At 37.9% G+C, this 27,080-nt stretch overlaps 1 protein-coding gene across 1 annotated transcript in view; it reads right to left on the reverse strand.

Moving 5' to 3' along the window:
• Window positions 1-27,080, reverse strand: part of TES (testin LIM domain protein) — a 46,339-nt gene that overhangs the window by 12,667 nt on the left and 6,592 nt on the right. Inside the window, exon 2 of the mRNA XM_032401728.1 lies at window positions 9,209-9,294. Coding sequence (XP_032257619.1) covers window positions 9,209-9,294 — 86 coding nt within the window. The remainder of the gene's footprint in view (window positions 1-9,208; window positions 9,295-27,080) is intronic.

The following is a 27,080-nucleotide window of genomic DNA, read 5'->3' on the forward strand; positions in this document are numbered from 1 at the left end:
AAAAAACATTGTAATATCCTTACATTGTTCAGGAAGATAGTGAAGATCTAGATTAACATTAGACGTTGTTAAGCATGCATATTAAACTAACTAAATAACTAAAGAAGGAAATATTACATATAATTTCTAAACTTAGAGAAAATGGAATGATGATATAAAATGCAAGTAATTAAACAGAAGGCAATAAGAGGAGAATAAAGAAACTTAGAAGATTAGGACATGTAGAAAGCACAAATTGTAAGACGGTTAACATAATCCAAATATACCAATAGTCACAATAAATGGACTCAGTGCTCCAGTTAAAAGACAAAGAATTTCAGACTGAATAATACAACAAAATCGAACTATATGCTACTTGGAAGAGACACTTAAAATTTAAAGACAAAGAAAGGATGAAAGCATAAGGATGCAAAAAGATACATCAAGCAAATTCCAACAAAAAGTAAGTTAGATACTTATATTAATATCGTACACTTTAGACTTTAATGCTTTTTCCTTTACTGAGTATTAAAGAGAATCACTACATAGTGACAGAAGTTTAAAATCACCTCTATGATGTAACAGGTCTAAAATTAATATAGCTTAATAAGCTACTCAAAATATATAAGCAAAAATAACAGAATTTTAAGAAATAGACAAACTCATTATAGTAACACTAAAAAATTAGAAATAAAGATTTGAATAACACAATAATCCTGATCAAGCAGACACATAAAAAATATCCTATCCAGTGACTGAAGAATACTTCTTTTTGTGAACATTTGAAACACTTCAGGAAACTGAACACATACTGATAGACCAAGTCTCAAGAAATGCCCAAGGAATCACCATCAACCACATTATTTGAACAGAATATAATTATGTTAGAAATCAACAGCAAAAAAGGAAGAAATCAGGGAGGGAGACAAACCATGAGAGACTATGGACTCCAGGAAACAAACTGAGAGTTACAGAAGGGAGAATGGTGGGGGAAGGGGGTAGCCAGGTGATGGGTATTAAGGAGGGCACGTGTTGTGATGAGCGCTGGGTGTTATATGCAACTAATGAATCATTGAAAACTACATCAAAAACTAATAATGTACTATATGTTGGCTAACTGAACATAATTTTAATAAAAGTAACTAGAAAGTACTTTTGAAAGACTCCTAAAAAATTCAATATTGAAACAAACAATCACAATAGAAATTAAACCAAATAACATTTTAAGGAAAAAAGAAAACAAAACTATTACTTCTTGAAATGCAGAACAAAACTGAGGGGGTGCTTAGGAGAAAAGGCATAGCTAACATGCTCAAGTTAGAAGGACAAGAGAATAATATGAGTAAGTTCAACTCAGGAAGTTATGAAAAATGGAGAATAAGACTAAAGAACATGGAAGGAAAATAAAAATAGCAGAAACTAATAAAACAAATGTTTGCTTCTTATAAGATGCAGGGGAAAAAATGCATTCAATATATTTCAATACATTTTAACATCTCTTCTGACTACATTTTGCTTAGTAGTTTTAGCTCCAGAAGGAAACTAGACAGAATTTTAGGAAGGGTTTCTGGGAAAAAAAACCCACACTCAACATACATCATACTCAGTGCATTCATTTTAGCAAGAAAGCAACCTTGCCATCACTTCACTCACACAGTCCTGTGGGTACTAATCAGAGCAGTAAGAAAAATCAAAGAAATTGAAGTTATAAGGATTCATCAGAAAAGGAGAAACTAAACTGCTGTTAATCACAGACGCTATGACTGATCATATAAAAATGTATTAACATCAGTAAGAGTTTAGTAAGTTTTCTGGATTTAAAATTAATAAATTGGATTTCTCTACATTACTAAATTAGGAAAAAACAACTAAAAATTCTTAAATGAATCTCTTTGCCAAATAACAAATTATTAAATAATTATAGATTTTTGTGTTTTGTTTTCTTAAGGTGAGGTATGCAAACTAAAAATACTAGATTTGACTCGTGCAGTCCCAGAGAGAGAGAGAAACAGAGTCAGAGATATGGGGGGTGGGGAGGCAAACTAATTTCCTCGTGCACACATTGGTTAGAAATCTTTATTTGGTAAGAATGTGCTGAAGAGTTTGCATATTCTAGTTCAGCTATAAAAGACTCTTACATCTGGTTATCTCATACTCCCATCCCGTGGAAAGGAGCATATTATTCTACTACAGTATGTTCTTCATTCTTGTTCTTCAGTTAACAAAAACAATATAATTATCCATAAAACTATCACATTGCTTTTGGTTCAAGTTTAAAATCAGACCTTCCTGAGACTTTAGTTCTTTAGGGCTGGGAAGTTAGTTCTTAATATAGATAAATAGATCCTTATATGGCTGTGAACTATGTCATGCATCCGAATAGTCAGCAAAGTGATTAACTAAAGAAGGGAGTTAATAAAGTTACAAGGATATGTGATGAAGGATATGACTTCCTTTGGAAATGTTTATTATCCAGTTCTACACCAGAACAACATGTGCACCATAAAATAAGGGGAGTTAGATTTTAGAATTTGAAAGACAAAAAAAGCATGTGAAATAAAGTCTGCTGGTTTCTAAAGCATGCACTGTGACAAGCTGTAGAATAAGTTCTATTTACTATGAAAGTATTATATATAAAAAGGTATATTAACCAATGATACAAGAGCCATCTCTCTACTTTTTCTTATTATGTGTCCTGGCTATTCTTGGAAGATTTACATTCTGAGAATATCTAATTTCCCCATCCACCCTGTCCCCCACCCAACATACCTTTATTAAGTAGGTAAAATCAGGTTAAAACAATACACCAATAGCAGCAGTTGATGAGGGAAAAAGAAGTTTTCAGTTTTCTAAGTGTGGAAAACCCATGAACTGATTCATGATAGCTTTTAAAATCACAGATACATTATAAACCTCATCTGCATCCTCGCTGCAGCATGGTGGCAAAGCAGTAACAGAACACTTGGCGAGAATATGACTCAAGAGGGTGGAATGGTTCTTTCAGTTCAAGTTGTCATCACTAAGCAGCTGGAGTGACCACGTCCCTTAGAGACCCTTTACCCTAGAGCTCCATTTCTAAAATAAAAAGGGCTAGCGACAAACCACCGTTCAAGAAAGAAACCTATAAATCTGGGCCAGGTGCCAAGATATTTTACAAATATCTTTTAAGAACTTTTATTTATTTTATTTTTTTTTAAGTATTTATTTATTTGAGAGAGAGAGAGAGAACACACGTCAGCAGGGGAGGGACAGAGGGAGAGAGCATCTCCAGCAGACTGCGCAGAGCGTGGAGCCCAGTGTGGGGCTGGATCTCACGACCCCGAGATCATGACCTGCGCCAAAATCAAGAGTCTGACACTTAACCGACTAAGCCACCTAGGCACCCTCTTTTAAGAACTTTTAAAGTCATTAGGAAGATAGCCAATAAGTTTATTGAAAGGAAAATTTTGTTGAGGAATCAGGGGAGCAAAGGATATCATTATCTTGGTACCCAAGAAAAGGCATGAGAATGAGTAGGACATTTATTACATAATTAATTTCAACCTAAAATAACCCAGATTCTATTCTATTCTTAAGAAAATGAAGAACTTTAAAAAAATTGATTTTATGCCAACCTAAAACAAAACAAAAATGGCATGGGTGAGCACAGTACCCATGTGCTGGGGCTATGTTTGTCAGGTTTGTTTAATATCTTTCCTCAGATGCTTCACCAGTAACTTTTGATGAAAGATGCAAACAGCTTGTTTACTACATTTATATGAGCTATACCAATTTGATAGCAGTTTTTAAGGGAGTTATAAGTCAGTTACCATACTTAGCACAGTTGCCAAATCTCTAAATCTTCTAACCTGTCTTTCCTATAGAGCACTTCTCAAATTCTCCATAGGATGTTAATAAAAGTTAACAAAATTGTTAATGTTAATAAAAATTGGGGAAGAAAGAAGTGAATTCAGAATTAAGTTTATTTAAAAGGGTCTTTTTTATGACTTCTAAAAAAAGATGCAAATGTAATCTGATAGGCTGGGAAGCTCTAAGTTATGGGGGAGTAGGGTTATTTGTATTAAAAAGTTCTTTGTACAAAAAAGTTTAGGGTGTTAGCACATACACAAGGTTAATGTGCATAACAAATCGAAACTGTACACTCACATTTTTACATTTCAACTTTGGATTTCTTGAGTTAAATCCAGGAGAGGGTATACCAAAATTTAGCAAAAGCACTGTCTCAAAAAAATAAACAGATTTACAGTTTCATGCTGAAAGCAGTCAAGAAACTATCTTTCATCCCCGCCCAAAGGGAAATTATTTTTGTATCACTCTTCGTAAAAAATATTATTTTTACAAGGCAAGTAGTAGCAACTGGAGTGCTTTGACATACTGCCCGTATTCACAGTGATTTAAAGGTATGGTCATGGCACTGCTACAAACCATATTTTAAAACGGTTGGAAGCTGCCGTTTTATAACAGGGATATACTTATATGGACTTAAGTGTGGGCCTCTGTTACAGGATTCCACACAAGGATTAATCCATTTATGGTGGGAAATTTTTAGTTTTCAGCCAGCCCTAAACCAATCAGAAATTCTCTGGACAGATGTATGCTATATTCAAGTAACACTTTTCTTACAAAATACTACTATCTTTATTAGAAGGATTTATCAAAGATAAAAGACTAATTCTATTACTTATATGATGAATAACTATTATCCTAATGATATTACTTTCAAAATGAAATGACTGACTATAAACTCAAAATCTTGGGTGTGTGTCTTAATATCTCATAAATATGTTAGCTCTAGATATTACTTGGAAGTGTGTCCAGAAGACAACAGCTCTTATTTAGTAAGTATCAGGCATCCTCAACCTTTTATTTTTCTCGAGTCTTGTCATTATTGATGCAGTGAAGAAAGACAGAGCTCACAGTTAAAGCATCATTGTCCACAAAGACGTATATGTCACAAAAGCACCACACTGTAGAGAAGACAGCCTGATGCAGCCCCCAAAGTTCACTGATCATGAGCACGTGAACATGGGTTCTAATTTCTGTTCTGCATGTAAAAGGTGGTGATGAGGAAGGTTTTGGCAAGCTTTGGGTCCAAATTTGAGCTCTGCCATCTATAAGCCATGCCTCTGGTAAGTCATTTAATTTCCCTAAACCTTTGATTTTTCATATATAAAATGGAATACTACCACTTACCTCAAAGGGTATTATGAAGATTAGTTACAATCAGGGACATGAAGTGTTGTGGTAAGCAGAATTCTAAGACGGCCCCTTTGACCTGCACCCTCTGGTGTCACCCTCATGATTATGTTACTACATATGACAAAGGGAGATTATCCAGGTGTGCCAAATCTAATCACACGAGCCCTTTAAAAACAAATTTTCTCTGGCTGGGCGCAGAAGAGGAAGCCGGAGAGATTTAAGGCATAGAAAGGATTCTAAGCACTGTCAGTGACTCTGAAGGCAGGGGTGGCCCTATGCCAAGGAATGTGGGTGGCTTCTAGAAGCTGGGAACAGTCCCTGACTGACAGCTGGCAAAGAAACAGGGACAACCTACAACCACAGGAAATGAAGGAAAGGAATTCTACCAACATCACAAATGAGTCTAGAAGCAAATTCTAACCCCAGTTTTCAGATTAGAGCCCAACCTGGCCAAAACCTGATTTCAGCCTTTTGAAATCCTAAGCAGAGAATCCAGCTAAGCCTGCCTTGATTTCTGGCCTAAAGCATAAATGGAATCCATTACTAAGTGTTGTTTTAACCTGCTAAATTTGTAGTAATTTTGTTATGCAGCAACAGAAAATCATTATAAGTGCTTATTAGTGTGCGCCACAGGAAATTTCATAAATTATATTTCTTATTAATATCTAATAGGCTCAAACAAGTCATTTTAACTTCCTTTGGGTTTTAGGTCTTTGATCTGAAAAATGAGGTCTGACTAGCTAAGTTCCAAGTTCCACTCTAAACTTCCATAAGTCTAAGAATTCATTTTTAGTTTTTTCCCAGCTGTTGTAACACACCTTGAACAGGCAATCATGCCTGCTGGATCTCTTTCATTCACTCTCCAGATCCATTCTGCACCCTTCTGCACAGTACCCTGAGCCATGCTCTAGGAGGCTGACCTGTAAGGACTGCAGCTTTGGGCTACCTTGTCCCTAGCAATGGAAGGTGCCAGCAGGAAATCCAAGTGAAGAATAGTGAGGTCTGAGGATTTATTTCCTGGCTTCCTACAAGTGTACAAGGTGCTCAGGCCAAAAATGACCCCTTACTTTCCTTGGGGGTGTGTAGAAGCAGGGAAGAGGGTGCCAAGGACTGAATTGTGCCTCCCCACCAATTCGTATGTTGAAGCCCTAACCCCTAGTGTGACTGTATGTGTAGACAGAGCTTTGGGGAGGTAAAGTTAAATGAGGTCATAAGAGTAAGGCCCTAATATGATAGGATTGATGGCTTTATAAGAAGAGGAAGAGAGAGATCTCTCTCTCCATATACAGGCACTGAGAACATGTGAGGACACAGAGAGAAGGTGGCCATCTGCAGAGCAGGAAGAGGTTTCTCACCAGAACCCAACCATGCTCTGATACTGAACTTCTTGCATTTCCAGCCTCCAAAACTAGAAGACAATATGTCTCTGTTGTTTCAGCCATCCAGTCTATGGGATTTTGCTATGGGAGCCTGAGCTAAGACAGGGAGTAAGGAAGAGTTCTCAGAGGTAATGCTTGAACTGAGACTTCAAGAATAGGAAGGACTTTTTGTTTCATGATGGTAAGATGTAGGGTCTTTCCAGCTAAAGGAAACATACAAAAAAAAAAAAAAAAAAAACCAACACTACAAGTATTTCAGGGAACAGTATGTACCTCAGCAGTTGAGGCACAGGGTGCTTGGAGGGGAAGTGGGAGAGGAGACTAGACAAGCAAGCAGGAGTAGATGTTGAGGTTTGAGGCCAAACATTTTGCCTAAAGGATCAAGCCAAGTGGGAAAGCAATGAAGGTTCTTAAGCTATTGGGAAGTACACAATAGTATCCATTTTCAAGACCATTCTATGGCTGCATGGAAGTCAGATCGCTGAAAAGTGGGGAATAATTAACTTAGCTCTGATGTTCACAATGTGCCCCACGAAGCCCTACGGGTCCTAGAAGTCAAGGGTTACCATGAAGATGGAAGAGGAAGCTCAGCGGACAGGATCCTGGGACTCTATGTCCCATTTTAATCACAGCAGCTCTATGGCCCTAGACCAGACCTGGAATCTTCATTATACTGAGGACAACCGGCCTAGCATATTTTACTTCAATGACTATACTAAAAATGGCTCATCTGGAAGTCGAAGACACCTGCCCTCTCGCCTTCTAGTTATGGTGAAAAAGTCAGGGAATTATCAAGAATTCTGAGAGAGAAATGTGTCCGAATTCATGCCAGGAAGAAGACAGAACTACTAAGTAACCTTCTGGACGATCTGTATAAATCCAAGCGAGGCTGGAGGCTGTGGCAAAACCCTAGTCTTTTATGACTCCTAACAAATTCTCAGAGTATACCAAGGTAAGTAAATGGAAAAATGAAAACAAAAAAGTGATTTTCAGGCCACAGAAGTCAGCTCTTCTCTGACATTTTTATCTGAAAGTCTCAGATTATAGTGATCTGCAAAGGAAAAATAATATAGCACAAATAAGAATTACTCTAAACTAACCTTCTGCTTTAGAGAAAAGATGCTATCACTTAGGAATAAGCTTTAAAAATGTCATTAGCAGTTTTTGGCAACTATAGCCAACCTAAAAAGATTATTTTGATTGCACAGTAAGAACCATGCCCAGCAGAGGGCAGTGCAACTCTCTACACAGCCCACTGAGAGCACAATTAAGTGGTGTGCGCCGTCCGAGCTGAAATAGTCTAATCCATGAAATCTATTTTGTGTCTAGTGACTTTACCTTTCAAAACCATGACAGACATGCTGCCTAACTGCTATGTCCCTTGAAAAGGGGGCACAGGGAAGAGCCATGAAAGTCTTATAATTAAAAACCTCCCTGGAAAATTTTAGCTCCCTACAAATAAAGAACTGTACCGTCATTTCTTGGCGAGCAGAGGTTTCTGTTGCCCTCACTATTTAAAACAACTGTCTTTGTTTCCTAAAACTTGCTAAATAAACCTTTAAAAGAGGCTAATATCTCAAATTTTATTTGTTTACATTCTCCTTTAACTTACACTGTACACAGCCCCAAGAACAGATGAAATTTTTTATTCTAGAGAGTTTTCTATGGAAATATGCAGTACAGAAGTGAGGTTCTCACTGTGAGAACAGAGGTTCTCAAGTGAGGTTTATTCTAACAAGGCATCTGCCGTCCTAATAATGTATAGTTGATGACTAACTTTTTCTCCTCGTCCTAATGATGTATAGTTGATGACTGACTATTTTTCCTCGTCCTAATGATGTATAGTTGATGACTAACTTTTTTCTTCTAACAATAACATGCCGATTCTAACTTTGAACAGATTTATAAACTACCATTACAGTCCTTGACAGCCATTGATGAACAACATATATTCTTATAAGAACAGGTTTAAAATAGCGATTTTTAGATGTATAGGATATATTATCACTTTAAAATATGTAAATCAGATCTACACAAAATTCACATTTTGTTTGTTTTCAAAATTCACATTTTTGATCTATTAACAGTTGTCTGTCATGTATGTGCACTTGATTCAAGCCAAGACAATGGAGATGAATTATTATTTTTTTAATTTAAGTGTTTCAAAGTTTCTCAGTGGTAAATTTATAGCTGAAAATTTTGAAGAGCCCTTAGGTTCAAGTCTATGTCCTGACAACTAGCACATGAATGCTTAATTAGCCATATTTATTATTTATTGCAAATATACAGATAAGATGTGCAAAGTTACCAATTTTTAAGAAAAGAATAATAATTATAATAAATAGTGACAGATTACCATAAACTTATTTGCTGCTCAGAAAAGAGACATATTCAGTATTCTAGACTCAGGAAATATGAAGGACAGCAAATAAACAATTCCAAATATAGTTACTATGGTCCAGTTAGCTCAGTCACACTTAATGATAGGAAGGCAGTATAGATTTATTTTTTATTTATTTCTTAGAAAAGAATATGACAGATCTACAACTTAGCAACCATGCTAGAGAATTTGCAAGAAATCTCCACTGCCTGAGGAAGCACTGTCAAAGAGCAGAAATTATTCATGTGGTTGTAGTTTTTTAAAACATTACCTCCAAAAGTGTAGTTCGAATCCTTCACATTTTTCTTTGCATTTTAAACAGGGGGCTCCAAATCCTTGCTCATGACCTAAGCCCATCTGTTAAGGAGAAAACAATTTGTATTATAACAGTTTCAAAAAATCTTAAAAATTCAATAAATTCCACTTCTAATTCCACTTACCACTCCTGTTGATATAATTTCAAACAACTCTTTTACGAGTATCACGTTGTTTGGTTAATGGTGACAGATATAGATATGGGGACTGGAAGTACCTACACAACATACCTTTAATTCTTATTGCTTTTTTCATGAAAAGGACCAGAATACAACTGTGTAGAAGACTATAAATACCTCAAGTTGCAAAAAGTCATAAATTTTTCTCTTTGGCCACTATACGCCCTATATACAATAGGAACAGGGAGCAGAGAGCCAGAGCTTGGGAAGCAAGTCTGCCCCCTATTAACATATTTTACAGCAAACAAGGAATATGAAAAAGATTTTAGGATTATGATTAAAATAGTATTATTTCATTTTATTATTTACTATTCATTTATTTTATTAATTGATGATCCATTTTATTATTTATATCATATTTATTATATTCAAAATATTATTTATTATAAGTATAATAATAATAGCAACAACAAGCATATATTGAATGCCAGGGACAGAAGTAAGCACTTATTGAAATCTTATAAAATCTCACAAAATGCTTATAAAGTAGGCAATATTATTCTCTATTTTATTTTATTTTATTTTATTTTTTTTTAAAGATTTTATTTATTTATTTGACAGAGAGAGACACAGTGAGAGCAGGAACACAAGCAGGGGGAGTGGGAGAAGGAGAAGCAGGCTTCCCGCCGAGCAGGGAGCCCGATGTGGGACTCGATCCCAGGACCCTGGGATCATGACCTGAGCCGAAGGCAGACGCTTAACGACTGAGCCACCCAGGCGCCCCGTTTATTATTCTCTATTTTAGAGATGACAACTGAAATTCAGAGAGGTTACAGAACTTGTTTAAGCTCAAAGTATAAATAAATGGTAGAGAAGTGATCTGGGTTCAGGTCTTCCTGACGCTGAAGCCTGTGCTTTTATGCCTAGGGTGGGCAGAGAGGGGATGTACTATTGCCCTTATTATAGCAAACTATTGTTTTTAATCATATTAAACAATAATCCTCGGGAACTTGCTGAGACATGACTTAGTAAACAGAAAAGGGGGTGGTGCAGATGAGGGAAGGACACAAGAAGGCAATGTAAGCTCTTTTATCCAACTATTGATATTAGAATAAAAAAGATCAGCCCACCTTATATCAGCACATGGGCAAATCACCAGTGACCAGGCTACTCTGTATTTTAAATATCACATCAGTGATTGCTAACAAATTTGTTACCACCTAGTGCCTGGAGTAAGAGTTCAAGCTGGACAAATAATAGATTTTCTACCAGGGCACCCTTTTGTAACTTTACCAAGTTGTGTTTTTGCTATGCAATCTAAACCACACTGTTACTTCTTCCTTGAAAGATCAGTCTGACCATGCCCTCAAGTGTAGATGAAGCCCTTCCTTTTTTTTCTGAAGAAAATGACCACATCCTCGTACCATAACTAAGGTCTACCCAGCTGCTGAGGGGAACCCACATTATTTTTAAGTCAGACCATCTCAAGCATACTCTCTAAAGGTGATAAAAATCTGTCCAGTATTAACTAAACTTCATCACTTTTGCCATGTCCCCATTACCAATTTTAAAAAGATTTTGAAGTTGTATACTTTAATACTAGGTGACACTTTTTTTGCTTGCTTGCTTTCTTGCTTTTTTGCTTTTTTTTAAGGAGTCAAATTGTTTCCTTGTCACTGATGATCACAGCTCACAGTACAGAAATAAAGTGGGTTAAGCAAAAGAGAGAGAAACTGGTTATTTGAGGTTTTTTTTTTTTTTTTTAAGATTTTATTTATTTATTTGAGAGAGAGAGAACATGAGGGGGGTGGTGAGGGAGGCAGAGGGAGAAGCAGGCTCCCCGCTGGGCAGGGCGCCTGATGTGGGGCTCGATCCCAGGACCCCAGGATCATGACCTGAGCTGAAGGCAGACACTTAACTGACTAAGCCACCCAGGCGCCCCTGAGCTTTCTGGTCTTTTGTAAGGAATGTAATTAAAGAGTTTTCTCCATTACGATATCCAGACTAAAATGAATGGCAAATCTAAAAAAGGATATTCTTTTTTAAGCTCTTTCTAGCTTTCCATTACAGGAGAGTTAACAATCCTGAATTTACCTGGTATATGGATTTCCTTCATAGGTGGTTTCATGCATTCCTACCAAACTCTGATCCCAAATGAAAATTAAGATGACATTAAGGCTTAATCACATAGTTTAGCTTAAATCAGCTGCTTCTAAACTCTCTTGTATATAATTCACAGTAAGAAATACATTTTATCTCATGACAGAGATATGCACACACACATTAAATTAAATGTCCACAAATTCTTACCTGCCTTCAAATCTGAATCACCTGGACTGAGCAACACTGGCCTTAATAAAATACTGCAAGCATACTGGAAAAATAGCATCTCATTCTCTAATTCTGAATGGAACCTGGAAGCTTAGCTAATATAACTAGAACCCCAATTAGTCAGCAGAGGTTTTACACTAAGGCCCAGTGCAGTTCATTGCCAATTTATTATTTTTTTTTAAAAGATTTATTTATTTGACAGAGAGACGAGAGAGGAAATACAAGCAGGAGGAGTGGGAGAGGGAGAAGCAGGCTTCCCGCGGAGCAGGGAGTCCGATGCGGGGCTCGATCCCAGGACCCTGGGATCATGACCTGAGCCAAAGGCGGACGCTTACGACTGAGCCACCCAGGAACCCCTCATTGCCAATTTATAAAGTCAGCATCGGAAAGGGGCAATTTTTTTCCTTCCTACCTGCTTTTTATCTTCTTAAAATAGTGATCAGTTTACCTACTAGAATTATTAAAACTGGTGATATTTCCTGAACGCGTCTTCTAAAGTGGCCCACATATTCTTCTTGCTGGACAGGCCTAAGCATCCCCCTGGTGTAAGAGGCCAGGAAACTAAAATCAAAAGGAGGGCCGTTCTGCTCCTGATCGCACAGCCAGTCAAGAGCTTGCTAACCTACCACTGTGCTGTGGGGCTGACCTCCACAGAGCATCGGGTGCAATCCCTTCAGTCTTCCCAAGATTCCCGGGCCCATTTCTGCTTCAAGGGAAAGGACTACAAGCCTCTAAATGTAATGACTGACAGGTGTAGAATGGGAAGATACAAATCTGTCAGGAAGGCTGGGGAGGCTCTTTTGAACAAATGATGCTTGAACTGAGCTGAAAGGATGAGCAGCACCTGACTCAGCAGAGAGAGGAAAAAAGTACATTTAAGGCAGAGGGGACACCTGATGTCAAGGTTTGTGGCAGAAGAGGACATTGTTAGAGATGGGACACCTTAGGGCATTTGAAAGGTGATCGGATCAGGCTTGCAAGAGGCTGAGGGAGCTTTTTTGTCTTTCTCCTTTTCTCTTCCTTTTCTCAAGGAAGAAATAATCTTCTGAGGATGAGACTGGGAAGGAAGAAGCACTCGAGAAAAGCCATGCAGGCAATGGAGGGGGTGGATGGGGAATGGGGGAGCAAGAGCACCCCTCAAGCTCTGGTAGCCACGCCACAGAGCCCCCTCTGGGGAGACCAGGAACCTGACTCCGAAAAAAAGCAGTCATTTGAGGCAAACAGCTCTGCAGCCTGCCCCAGAAAGCTCGGAAAGCACTGCTCCAGTGTTCTTCCATCCTCCCTGCCTGCCCCACTGGCGTGCCTAGAAGGCCAACGAAATCTCCATCTAGGTTCCTTCAGTACAGTTTATGACTACCTGAAGAAAGTGTCCCTTCCACCTTTCCAAACACACGCACTTTCATTTTCCCCAAATGCTCAGACACAAGGAGTGAGGGGACTCTCAAAATATCAGAGAGAGGGAACGAGTAAATGAAAGAGAGTGGAATGAGATCATGGCAATATGATACACTCTCCTGCCATAATTCAATGAAAGCAGTTCTAATTAAAAATAAACATACAAACGAAAAGACACCTAGCTTTCAAAACCATTGTTTGTAGCTAAAGTGATTAGAGAGTTTCAGACTGGGAATAAACTTGTTTTCCTAGAGGAATTTCATTAAAAGAAATTATTTTATATTCATTAAAAGAAAATATTTTAATAAGTGTATAGCTATAAAACTTGAACTTCCTTGAAACTCAGCAATGAAGATCTCTAACCTATGCCTCTTCTTGGGTGAGAACTTCTTCCATATTCTTACCCTCGTTATCAACCTCTGTTAGGATAGAAAGGCACAATGCCACTAATAACAAAGATACGTACTTCTCATGCTAGTGCTTGCCCAGGTCCACATCTAGAGTGCAATGTGTTCTCTAATCCTGTTAATCCAATTTATATAATAAAATTGCACCAGAGTGGACATATCTCTACTGGTGTAAGGCAAACTTCTTCTGTTTCTGTTTCCACCACAACTTAGGCATTTAGGCATCTTCACAAGTCAAACATATTTCAGATGAAGGAAAGTGTGCTCATTCAACTCAATAATAAAATGAGTTTCAGAGCCAGAGCTGCCCCAGGCACAGTTTCTTGGGGCCTATTCCCAGGCCTTTTCGGGCAGAGGTCACAGGAGTGGGATTCCCCAACTCTTCCTAGTCTTAGTTCAAGGGTCTGGAACTCCATTGCCCTCAGCCAATGTCTCTCCCTCCTTCACTTTTGTGGTCAGGATTCCCGGAAGCACAGGACCCCAGATTCTTCTCCCTATACCTCTTCTGTCCCCTTCATCCTCAGCACAGGCTGCACCTCTGGTTAGCATCTTGTGTCCTCAAGAGCTCTGGCTGGGACTCTTAGATAGCCAGATCGTATAGGTTAGATTCTGCCCAGGTGTCTGGGCTTGAGAATTCTTAGGCAGGGGTAAGAACGGGGAAGGGGTTATTTAATGATACCCAGGGTGTGTGCAGGGGAACGTGGGAAGGAGTGGTGAAGGGGAGGGGGAACCCAGAAAGTATTGGCTCCTCAGCTAAGGCAAGTGAAGCTAAGTGAAGTCCAGATCCCTGGACTAATACAAACACCAAGATATATGTGCTCATATGTAATAATATGTTGTGAGAATTAGCTATACCAGGTATTAAGGAAATGATCAAGATCTACATGGCTAAACAGAGAACTGAAAATGCAGAAAGAGCACTGAAGGGAGTCAGGAAAACTGTGACCTGGTCCCAAGGTGTCACTGCCAAGTCCAGTGATTTCAGAACTCATTTTTATTCTCTGAGCTTCTTCGTGTAGATAAGGAAGGAATTGAGTTAGATCAGTTCTAACAAACCTTTTAATTCTAAAATTATGACTGCAAATCAGGTTTTGATTAACTTGATCTGAGTTTGTTATTCGGCATGGTCTTCTGCTCAACATTTAAACACTAAATAGACAATAGTCATTTGAGCTAATAGATTATTGGCTCATATACGTTAGAATCATTTGGAGTTCAGTTTGGAAGAGTAGTTTATAAAGGAAACAAAAAATTTAAGTTCTGAGGGATAAGACACAGTTCTGATGCACGTAATTATTTTAGCAGCAAATGTGATATGGTATTCCCTGCAGAGTCAACACTTGGTGCCTTAAAAACATATATTTTTCATAAGTGCACAGGTCCCAAAGCTCTCTACTTACTTCATATAATTTTAGTAACACATTCTGGCCAGCATCAATACAAGGATATGACAGATTAATTTTTCTTCTTCAGTGTCCAAAAAACAGATCCTTTGGATTGACTATATTTGGAAAAACTACAGCCAGGCTTTAGGAATACCTATCAAAGTCCTTTGAAAAAATAAAAATGACTCTATAGTATATTTCCTGAAATACTAGTCCTAGACAAATAAAATTTTTAAAGTATCCTTAACTATAGGTTCCAGATACTGAACTTACATTACCATGATCTATGCCCCAAAACACCCCTTGTCCCCTGCTTATTCTAGGGTAAGAAATGGGAATGGAATCAATTTCTCCATATTCATAATTTCAGGTAACCAGATAGGTTGGCAACATTTCAAGTGACCCTGCTGATCCAGGAAAAGGTACTGCATGTCAGATACTTTAAAGAAAAAGGAAAGAAGGGTAGGAAACATCTGGTATTTCAACATGGTCTGAGTTGATTTGGAGATAATTTGAGTCTGGAAGATATTATGCAGTATTCAGGGTGAGATCATCTGATTCATGCTGTTTTCATAACCAAATTTCCCTCTGGAGCAAAGAATCATATGTGGTTACTAAACAAACAAGTGTTACTAAGACTTCTTTAATTATTTTGGAATGAAGCAGACCAAGGTAGATTATAGGAAATATACATATCTTCTCATTCTCTCTGTACATGTGCATGTTATTTACCTACTTATCACACATGCAGACATACATATATTCATATTACACTCTTAAAGAAGCATTTTAGACCTCGTTTATACAAATAAATATTCTGAACAAAGGAATGACATTTCCAAAAAAAAAAACAAAAAACAGTTCCTCTCAACACATGGCTCTTTTAGAAACTTGATGTGATCTGGGAAGTTCCCCCTACCTGAATCAACATATTTGATTCATCGGTGACACAAAAATTTAAATTGTTTTAGATTTTTTGTTCATTGCCTGCTTCCCAATCTCTACCAAGATTTGCAGTACCCACTCCCACCCCCCAGAAAAAGGTTAGGTTACACAGAAAACCAGACTTAAATATAAAAACAGAGGCATCCTTCAACTTTTATGTAGCTTGGCAAATTTCTTAGATGAGAATACAAAGAAATAATTTATTATGATTAAGAGCTACTATTAATCATTTCTAGCAAAACTGCTATATCTTTTTTTTTGCTTATAAGAACAAAAACTTTCCATCTCTCATTTAAGTTTGAAATACATAGGAGGAAGAATGAAGAAAAAGTCGTCACCACCCACCTGGTCGCACAAACTGGGGCCCAGAGTCCTCCTTGTCCCTGCCTAGCCATGCTTACTATGCTCCAAGTCTGGCTGGTCTCTCCTCTAAAAACTCCATGGTTTATTCCCCTCACCTCCACTCCACTGCTCAATGTTCACACTTCTGTCATGTCAACCTAGGATCACTCTCCTTGATGATCGCTCCCTTTGATGGCATCCTCTTGCCACTCTCAAAATTACTTTAATAAAACCTAAAGATGATCACAACATTCCCCTTGTTAGATGCTTTTACTGAGTTCAATGAATTCCACAAGTCTTAACATACAGAGGAGGTCATTTTCAATCCACACCACTCTTGTTCCTTCCACTCCCTTCCTCACAAAGCTCTGCTTCCCAGGGGAGCTTCTCCCCTTTGTTGGATCTCATTCCCCTTCTCCTCCATCTGGCAAAATCCTACTTTGTACAGACCCAACTCAAACATCAGTTACTATGCAATGCCCTTCTTGGACTATTCTCAATCAAGTGCTAAATCCCCATCAGTCTATTATTTAGTCCTTTTTTATTATGCTATGACGGTTGAACCTCAGTTTACCCCATTAGACTACAAGTTTCTTGTTCATATTTGAATCCTGATGGTTGCCACAGCTTGACAGAAATGCCAGAAAGTTTTATTTATTTAATGCTTGTCTTAATTATCTAATGAACTTTAACATACTACTTTTATCCCATGAGTTCACATAGTACTTTTACCCCAGGAACTCCCATTGCATTTCAAAAAGGAAAAAAAAAAAAAAAAAGGTCTGGTAGGGCTGGTTATTGCCGGCATGGTTCTAAGATGGATCATCTCATTTTATCCTCACAACACCCCTATGTAAGTCTATGAGATACTATTAATTATCATCTGCATTTTCATCCCGATGAAGCAACTGGAGCACAGAATTTTTAACTTGCACCAGGTCGTCTGCATTGCAGAATGCCCATTCTTAACCATTAGTGCCTAAATGTAGGCCATGAACATGGAAAGATCCTGGGTTAACTACTTAGTTTTTTAAAAATAGAAAGAAATAGAATATTTAACTTGAGACCAAGGATTATAGCTCAAGAAGAGAATAATCAATTAAGGGTCTTTGGTTATAAGATACCACTTATACAGAAGCAAATGGGAATAAAACTCTTCATTGTAGATTCTAGGATTCATTTCCATATTCCTTCAGTTTTTTAGTGCCATAAGTACAAAGCCAGAGCCCTACATGAATCCGTATCATAAAATTCACTGTGAGCCAAAAGGACCAACATTCTTTTTGTTCACACACAGTAGTAAACCATCACATAGATTACTGTGTTAGGAAAGAAAAGGAAACAAGTGATCGTTCAACCTCAATAGTTTATAATAAATTCTATTCTGGAGGTACTGGGTCACTCTTCCTGGAACTTTAACAAATTAAGTAGAGAACTCCCACTCAATCTGTCCCTACATTTCTTAAGGCAGTACCAGTATCAGGTAAGCGACACACGGAATGTCACCAAGGCAATCTGTCTACTTCAGTCTGAGAAGTAATCAGGTGACAGCAGATTTCCTAAGACATCTATATGACTTCAATAAATTTGGTAAATTTTTGACAAAGATCAGAAGTAGATCCTGCTGCTTTTTTCTAGGAAACAAGAATGAATTTTAGTTCTGGTAGGATACCTTGAAACATTTCTAATTATGCTTTTTCTTAATGAGCACTGGTGATTGCGATGGTGGAGATGGAGGTAAAAGTACCTCAACCACCATTTGTTAAGATGTTATCACTGCCAGGCACAATAGGTACACCATCCCATTCAATTCTCCAGACAACCTACGGCAAAGTGTGATCTTCCCTATTTCACAAATAAGGGAACTATGACTGGGACAGATTGAGTAATTTGTCCAAGACTGCCCAGCTAGCAAGTGGCAGAACTGAGATTTGAATCTTAGCAATTATAACTCCAAATCCTGAGCTCTTTACTCCAAAGTCAGCATTTTTCTTGTCCAAAATGAGAGCTTGAAGATAAATAATAATTTAAATAAGTAATATTCCTCATCTGTAACTTCTCTGGAACAATAGGTTCTGATCTGAACGACTGCCAATTCCTCACTAGCCAAGAGCTCCTCCTTCCTGGACAAATATGAGACTGATTATAAGGAACCTGAATGTCTGCACACCAGCTGCACTAACACCGAAGGCCCTGAGGTGATTATTCACACATGCAAGAGGGCCCACAGAAAAATGGGGTGTGAGTCAAGCAAAATCTCCAGGGTCCTGAGGCAAAATAGGTCTCTTTCAATGTTATATCAAGAGAAAAAATGTTTTAAGAGAAACAATGAATCCAAAATATATTTATATCACCTCCTGGAAAAAATAAAATAAATAAAACAATGAAATACAGATGAACAAAGTAAATCTCAAAGTTGGAAGATCCTTATTCAAAATATGTAGACTTAACGTTAGTACTGAAAATTATGTGCTATGTTATATATCCATACATTATATAGAAGATACCATATAGTGGCCAGGGGTAATATAATGAGGCAAAAATTGAAATAATACTTTTCATTTTTTTCAAATCACTAAATTTCTAGATTTATAATGGAAAATGTCTGTATTGGTTACAAATTACCCCCAAAACTTAGGGGCTGAAATAAACATTTATGATCTCAGTTTCTGTGGGTCAGGCCAGCTGGGAGTGGCCTAACGAGGTGAAATGGCTCAGGGCCTCTTGCCACATTGCAATCAGGAGTCAGCTAGGGATGCAGTCATATCACAAGGCCCAACTGGGGCCAAGACCCACTTTTAAGCACTCCCATAAGGGCGCCTCACGATATGGCAGCTGGTTTTTCTCAGGGCAAGTGATCCCAGAGAGAATGAGAGCACCCAAGACAGAAGCTGTGGCCTTTAATCTTAGAAGGGACATACCATCATTTCTGCCATGTTAAACTCTTTGGCAGCAGTTGACCAGGTCCAACTGACACTCAAGGGGAGGGAAATACACAAGGGTATGAATTCTAGGAGTTGTGAATCAATGGTGGGCATCTTAGAAGATGCCTCGGGGCGCCTGGGTGGCTCAGTTGAGTCAGTTAAGCATCTGACTCTTGGTTTTGGCTCAGGTCATGATCTCAGGGTCGTGAGATTGAACCCCACATTGAGCTCTGTGCTCAGTGTGGAGTCTGCTTGAGGTTCTCTCTCTCCCCCTGCCACTCCCCCTGCTCCTTCTGCCCCTCCCCCTGCTCTCTCTCAAATAAACAAATCTTAAAAAAAAAAATAAGCTGTCTTCCACAACCTCTTTTCTGTTTTAATTTTAAATCCAAAGACTAAGTGATTTGTGATGAGAGACATATTACAAAGGGCAGGGATATAGGGTGTGCTTATCTACCACTCGTCTTTATTTTTTTTCCATTTCAAATGTTTAAATGTCTCTTCACCCAAATGGGCATAGGGAACAGAACTTTGCTCCTTCCTTATAAATATTCTTATTCCTCTCAATTTGTTAGCTGTTCACTCAGTCAGGTGCAGGGAACAGTCTTCCAGAAGATAGGGTAGAATATGATTTTTAGTCTCTAAGTCTTACTTTCCATTGATCTCAGCATATATACATACTTTTGGTAATATATATATACACATACATACTGCTTGTGTTTTAGAACACAATCATAAATTAGAATGCAAAATGTCAAGTTTGATTAGCAAGAAATTTTCAGAAATCTAAGAGAAAAATTTCACTATTTTTATAATATGCCATAGTCCTCCTTAATAAACACATTAAAAATGGAAAAAAGATTTGTATAAACTTTATTACATAAATCTATCTGATGATGGAATTAAGTAAAATAAAAAAATTATAGCACTTCTTTGTGATGTCAGAATGCAAATTACTTGATTCCAATTAGACAGTATTTATAGTCAGCAGTTCCTAACTACTTTTCCTGTACTGCTTACCTATTCAAAGCCTAATGTATCCTCCTCAAAGTATTATTAGGGAAAAAATAACTTAGATTTTTTAAAAAATCACTTATTTTAGGTAAACAAATGATTAAAAATGTATTGTGTGTTCAGTTTATCCTAGTTCCTTATAAACATTTTTCAAACTGACTACTATCAAATTATTTTTATACTGTTGCTTAAAGGAAGTTGCTTGAAATGTTCACCAATAGAATACCTCCTCTGCAGACTCTCAAAAAAAAGGCATTATCCTCAATCTGCTACTTTGAGAAAGACAATCCAGGCTATAAAAATGTCACAATTAACAAGTTATGATTGCTGCTGAAATGATTTCTTAATTAGGACTGGCTGAGCTCTGGCTCCATGGAAGGACTCTGCAGTGGCATGTGCTTTTATACACAGCCCTCAAAGCCTCCCAATTATTAGCTATAAAAGGGATTTTAAAAACGTGATTCCAAAAGGCATCTGCAGTAGTCCCTTAAAATAATTTAGATCATAACAAGCAATCCTAATTTGGTCCTGTGTCACTACCTCAACAGCTGACTCTAAAGAGTATTTCCCACACATGGCTGTATCTTGAGAGGCTCTTATTAAGACTCTGAATATCCTAAAACTTGAGTGTTGCCATCATTTTTGCCAGGGCTAAGGGCTATAATATTATTTCCTTAGGAGTAACTTGTAAGTTATAACAGATGAGTGAGGGCGTGGGGAGGGTGACTATATACTTGTGTTACTTATTGCCATTAACTGCTTATCTAATCAGAACACATGCAGGAAGAGAGCAGTACAGGTGTGTTTTCACAGAGCAGAGAATGAAGGGAAAGGCTTGTGGCACTGGCTGAGAGAACCATTGAAGAGGCTGCCCAGGGGAGCAAGAGGATCCAAGGGAACCTAGAGAGTCAAGCCCAATGAAGAGAAGGCATAGAAAAGGAGAGGGATGGGGAGGATAACAAGTACAAAAAGACAGTCTTCTCATTTTCTACTTTTGCCCAGGATTGGCGTTCAGGGGCATTTAGAACAAAAACAAAGTCTAATAGCACAGGGGTCTTGGAAACTGGGAAAGGCAGGAAGAGATGCAAGAAACCCTAATTCCAGAGGCTTTATGCTTATTTACTTACTGTCTAGTCTTTTCACACCATCCCTTAATCTGGAAAAAAAAAAGAATTATGTTTACATGGTGTGCTGTGTAAACATAAGAGCCTTAACTAATTTTTGATCCAGTTTTTGATGTCTGATCTATTACAGAAGTGGTTTGTATTTATGTTTTTTGTTCTATATTTAGACTACAGTCCAAAGATTTCTGCACTACAAAAGGTACACAGACATCATTTTAAATTTGTCTAGAGTTCGGGGGAAAAACACATGCATATATCACCACCGTTTTACAACTAGGATCAAATGTCAGGTACAGATAAACTTAAGTTTCCTTAATCTTGATAGAACAAGTAAATAAATCAAAATTAGATTTGACTAGATTAGAAACAGGACCCATTCTCAAGTGACCAGTGATGTCAGGGAAGCTACAGTGTCCTGATTCTTTATTTTTTCACATGGACAGAGGGCTATGAAGGTAATTCAAGTGAGAAAAAACCTTCTGTAAGGCCCTCTCCTCCCCCCAGCTTTCAGTGTGGGAGGCTGAGAAGACTTACATTCTAGCAACAGAGGGGGTGTAATTTATGATTGACTGCCTAACAAACTACTCTTAAATAGACTGGCTTAAAAGTAGTTTATGATCATGATACTCTGTTCATGGCTTTTCAGTTTGGCACCTTGGGCTGGGTTCAGCTGGATGGTTTTTCTAGTCTGAACTAGGCTCACTACATCTGCAGTCACTTTTCAAGTCAACTCGGGACAGCTGGTCTAGGGGAGCCTCAGCTGAGATATTTCATCTGTTCCATGTGGTCTCTCATCCACCGGCCAGTGGGGCTAGGCTAGTTCCATGGTAGCAGCAAGGTTCTGAGAAAGTAGTTAGAAGTGAACAAGGCCTCTTGAGGTCCACACACACATCACTTCTACCACACTCTATTGGCAGCCCAGAGTCAAAGGGTAGGGAAAAAGATTCCATTTCTTAAAGGGAGGTGTTGCAAAGAATTGTGGCCATTTTTGCAATTTACCACAAAATCTTTGAGGAAGATTCTGTTTAGGAAAACATACCCATTCTATTGGGCCAGAATACCTAGTAATGTTAAATCAAGTGCCCCCTCTAGAGAACCTAGTTAATATAGCTTTGAATCCTTCCCATAGTGACTAGCACATGGTACCTACTCAAACAAGTACTGGAAATGATTACTTAAAAATGTTTACTTTTATCATAAAAAATTAAGATCAAAACAATTGGAAAATTAAAAAAAGAAACCAATTAAATGCAGTAATTTAATACATCCCAATTATTGAACTTTAAGTATTTCTTGTGTGCAACAAAGCACCAGTAGCAATAATATCCTGAAAGCATGTTGTCACAAAATTCTTGATGATATATTCAGGTGCCTGTTAAAGGGTTTGAAGTTCTATGCAGAATTTTCTTCCTTCTAGGTTGGATTTCTTGATAATGATCATGATACATCTATTTATTGTCTACGTGCAGGCACCATACTTTGTGCTTTAAAATGTTTATCTCAATTATCCTTGCAGCCCTGTGAGACAGATAGTTGTAACCCATTTTCTGATCAAGATCCCAAGGTTTGGAGTGTTAGGTAACTTTGCCAAGTTCACCCAGCTTGTAAGCGCCAGGGTGAAGAAATGAACCCAGGATTCTAAAGCTGATAACTGCTGCAATTCAGCTTCTCCAAACATTTACTTATTGATGCCAAAGTCTAGTTAACTAAACAAAACCGATCAGGGAACATTCGCAGCATTAATAATTAACACTGATTAAGCACTTGCTAACTATGCTAAGTGTTTACATGCATTGCTTTATTTAATGACACAATAACCCAATAAGGAAGTATTATCCATGTTTTATAGATAAGCTCCCTGAAGCTAAGAAAGCTAAGAAACTTGTCCAAATGTCTAGGGGAGTATCAAACTGGGATTCAAACCTCTGTCTGGAGCCATCAAAGTCTGTTCTGCGGCCTCTAAAGTCCCTAACTGTGCTCCACCAGAGTGGGCAACAGTGGGCCACAGGATGATCCTATGCTCTGGCTTGACTTCCATCTGGTCCATGAGAAGGTACGAACAAATAACATCTCTATTGTTTTTGCCTGTGACATCTTAAAAGCAATATGGATATTAAGCCATCAAAATCTGTCTTGCCTCTCTTTACCTTTAATTTCTCTTGGGTTAATTTTCTATTCTACCACTGGCACAGTCTAACACGCAGCGACATTTGAATATTTGTGAAACCTATTTTTAGGTCAAAATCTATAACTCATCTTAGAAACCTTTGGCAACTTGCCATTTTCCAAAAAAATGAGTCCTCCATTTCTTCGCATGGAGATCACATGACTTAGGTGGAGTGAATTGGAAGAGGGCTGAGTCTAAAAGCTAACAGAAGAATGAGTAGAATGAGAAAAGGATCCTCTAAAAATCAAGTAAGGGATACTGCAAGGTTAATTTTCCTTTATAATTTTTCAAAAGAGCCTTTGAAATATCAGTAGTCTGTGATACTGTGTAGAATATCTTCTCAGAATAGACTCTGATACCTGAGAGATCTTCAGAAAAGTATACTTCAGCCCACAAAATTCAACAATCCCACTTCGGCATGTGTGCTAGACTGAAGTGATGATCCCAATTGTTCACTGTCCGGTAGCAGGATTAAACATTCACAGCCTCGCCATAAGCTTGCAGTCACCAGAACGGGCTTCCCTCTCTTTGACTTGAGTTTGGACACATGGCTGCTGTGGCACAAGCGGAGGCGTAAAATGTGATCCTACAGGTGGGCATGCCCTCTACTGCTCTAGCCTTTGCTTAAGGGATCCCGTGATCTAAAGAGGATGAAAGATACATGGAGTCAACGTAGTCCCAGTCCACAACCTGGAGCCAAACCCAGCCTACACAAACTAGACCCCAGTGTGAAATTTCCTCCTCTACTTCAAGAGATGATATCGTGTAATAAGTAACAATCAGGGTTAGGATAGAGAAACAGATCCTTAACAGCTAGCAGACTCAGTAACACACTTCCTCAATTTAAACCTGTAATAGGAAAGTCAGAAATCACTGCAGATCATGCACCTTGGCTTTATTTTAGAAGAGTCAAACTGAAAATGTTAATGGTGTGGATAACAAATGTTTACTGACTTTTCCCTTTTCACTGGCTTTTCCCTTCGTTCATGCTATTCTTCCTGCAGTGCCCTCTTTGCCTAATGAAACCTTATTCATTGTATAGGAGTTAGTCTGAATGCTGTTTCCTCCATAAAACACTCCCAAATCCACCCAAGTTAATTACTTCTGCTTCGGAGACTTCACAATAGTTGTCTGCATTCCTGTGATTGCAGTGCTACTCAAAAATGTCGCAATTTGTGAACTACTACTGGTTATTAGTCTGTGGTGAGACATATAAAGAAACTGAGAAAAAGCTATGAGGACTTATCAGCAGTAATTTTATGGCTGATGCAGTTAATAATTTTTTTAATTGGCCTTGTCTTTGTCTTTTTTCTTTTAATAATTCATTTTTATTGTTTTTTTTTTAAATATTGGCCCATGACAGATTCAGAGTTTAAAAAAACATGGTTCCTCATCACAGCTATTTTGAGCAACCCAGTGTTACAGCACTTACTTCATTCTACCCAACACTGCAGTTAACTTACATATCTGCCCTACACATCTGTTCAGTTTGCCTGCCTGCCTTCTTTTATCGACCAAAGCTGACATCAGAGTGTTTTGGGGATACAAACTCAACAGGTGATATTGATAGAAATGGAGTTTTTGTAACCTTACATTTAAATTGCCCTTTTAATATTCTCTATGAAAAACAGAGGGTAACTTTGTTTAACCCCCAATTACTTTTATTGTAGGCTCGTACCTCATCAAGGAAAAAATATTCTTTACCTTTACTTTGTGACTCACTCTATCAAGACTTTCAGAGGTTATACTTATAGAAACAAAAATCCACCTGACATATGCAAGATCATTTTGCAATGAAACATGCTATCACTTTATATTCAAACAAAGCAAGGGCAAGTTCACTGCGGCTACAGACTTATGAATGGACTCAGCACCAAGGCATTTGTGCTGGGCTTTTGGCCTCTTTTTTGCTAGGCTTGCTGCTTAGATAAGAAGCTATGCAACAGACCACCTGAAACCTCTTTTACAGTTTTGCACGGTGGCCAGAATGTCAGTTATAAACAAAGGCTGAATCATTTGTGATTTGAGGATGATCCAGCATTTCAGAGATTAAATATATTTGTTAGCAGCAGACTCTCTGTCATGTGGCAGATGAGATCTCAGCAGTCCTCAATGCCTGGCTTCGCATACAGCTTCCCCTTCATGCCTTGGTCAAACCCGAGAAGTCCTGCATTCTTAGACTACACAAGGACCAGACAAACTGGGAATCTTAAACTATGCTCCTCTGCTTTTTAGAATATAACCAAAATAAAAGCAGCAATACCTGGAATCAACTAATTTTTATAGCTATGTACTACTCAGTGTGACAGAAACGAAGTACTTCCATAGCATGTTCTCAAAATATACCTCATGAGTTTCTTGTGATTCTTTTTTCTATCACCTTCTGTTCTTTCCTAATATTTTTGTCATAGGCAATGAGTAGTGATTATACTGGTTGATTGAGAAGGAAGAGAAAAGCAATTAAGAAGTCATTTTAGGGGCACAGCATGAACTTGCATTAGAAAATTATAATCATGCATACTCTTCTCTCTCTAATTCCCTATTATTTAAGTAGGGAGTTGAGTAGATTGGATACTTAGAAAAAAACAGGTGAAACAATTCTAAATATGACTGGAGCTCTTTTATAGGAAAGTCAAAGACTGGAGCTGGACAGCTGAAAAGCATAATCTCTACACTTAATCCTCTAATAACAATGCTTAAGGCAAATTTTAATACATGGACATTTACTCAAAGAGCAGGGGTGAACTTATCAAGTTATTTTCCCTTAAAATCTTGAAAATCTATGACGTTCTGAAACCTGTTTTCAATTTGGTTAGCCTGTTTTCCTCCCTCAAAAAAGTTGATTTCATAATTCATAATTTATATAATGTTCCCTGAATCTCACCACCTTGTAAAGAGCAAAATAATTTCCTGTAGGTATTGTATATCAATGATCTAATGAGCAGATTTTAAAAAATCATAGTTTGATGGCAGTAGTTACCAAACAAAGACTAGTAATGACTGCAAACAGAAAACACAATCCAGGGATGCCTGGGTGGCTCAGTCGGTGAAGTATCTGCCTTCGGCTCAGGTCGTGGTCCCAGGGTCCTAGGATGGAGCCCGCATGGGGCTCCTTGCTCAGCAGGGAGCCTGCTTCTCCCTCTGCCTGCCGCTCCCCCTGCTTGTGCGCTCTCTCTCTCTCTGACAAATAAATAAATAAAATCTTTAAAAAAAAAAAAGAAAGAAAGAAAGAAACAATCCAGGAATGACTCTTGTAGGGCATTTGTAAACAGGAAGAAGACTTAGTTTGTGTAACTTTATAAGTGTAATGTAACTAATTATAGCCTTATCCATTTATGAGCTTTTTCACATTCTAACACATAAAAGCTGCTTTCTCATTCCTTTTACATTTGCCAGTAAGATAAATAAGTAAGAATTTCTAATTACAAAGTTTGCAAAACCAGGAACCAATACTATGAATTACCACTAAAAATGCCTCTTCTCTATGTTAGAATTCTAGCGTATTGCTGACCCATAAGCAGTTTTATATTATATATTTTATTATATTAATGGGTATAATCCCAGTTGTGCTTTTGATCAGTTATTTTGATATTTACTATTTTGCTCTATCATTCCTTTTAAGAGTGTAAATTCTATGACACAAGGTACCTTACCTTTTCTGCTCATACTATACTCACA

Source organism: Phoca vitulina, unplaced genomic scaffold (assembly GCF_004348235.1).
Source record: "Phoca vitulina isolate PV1807 unplaced genomic scaffold, GSC_HSeal_1.0 scaffold4, whole genome shotgun sequence".
In the NCBI taxonomy this organism is placed as follows: domain Eukaryota; kingdom Metazoa; phylum Chordata; class Mammalia; order Carnivora; family Phocidae; genus Phoca; species Phoca vitulina.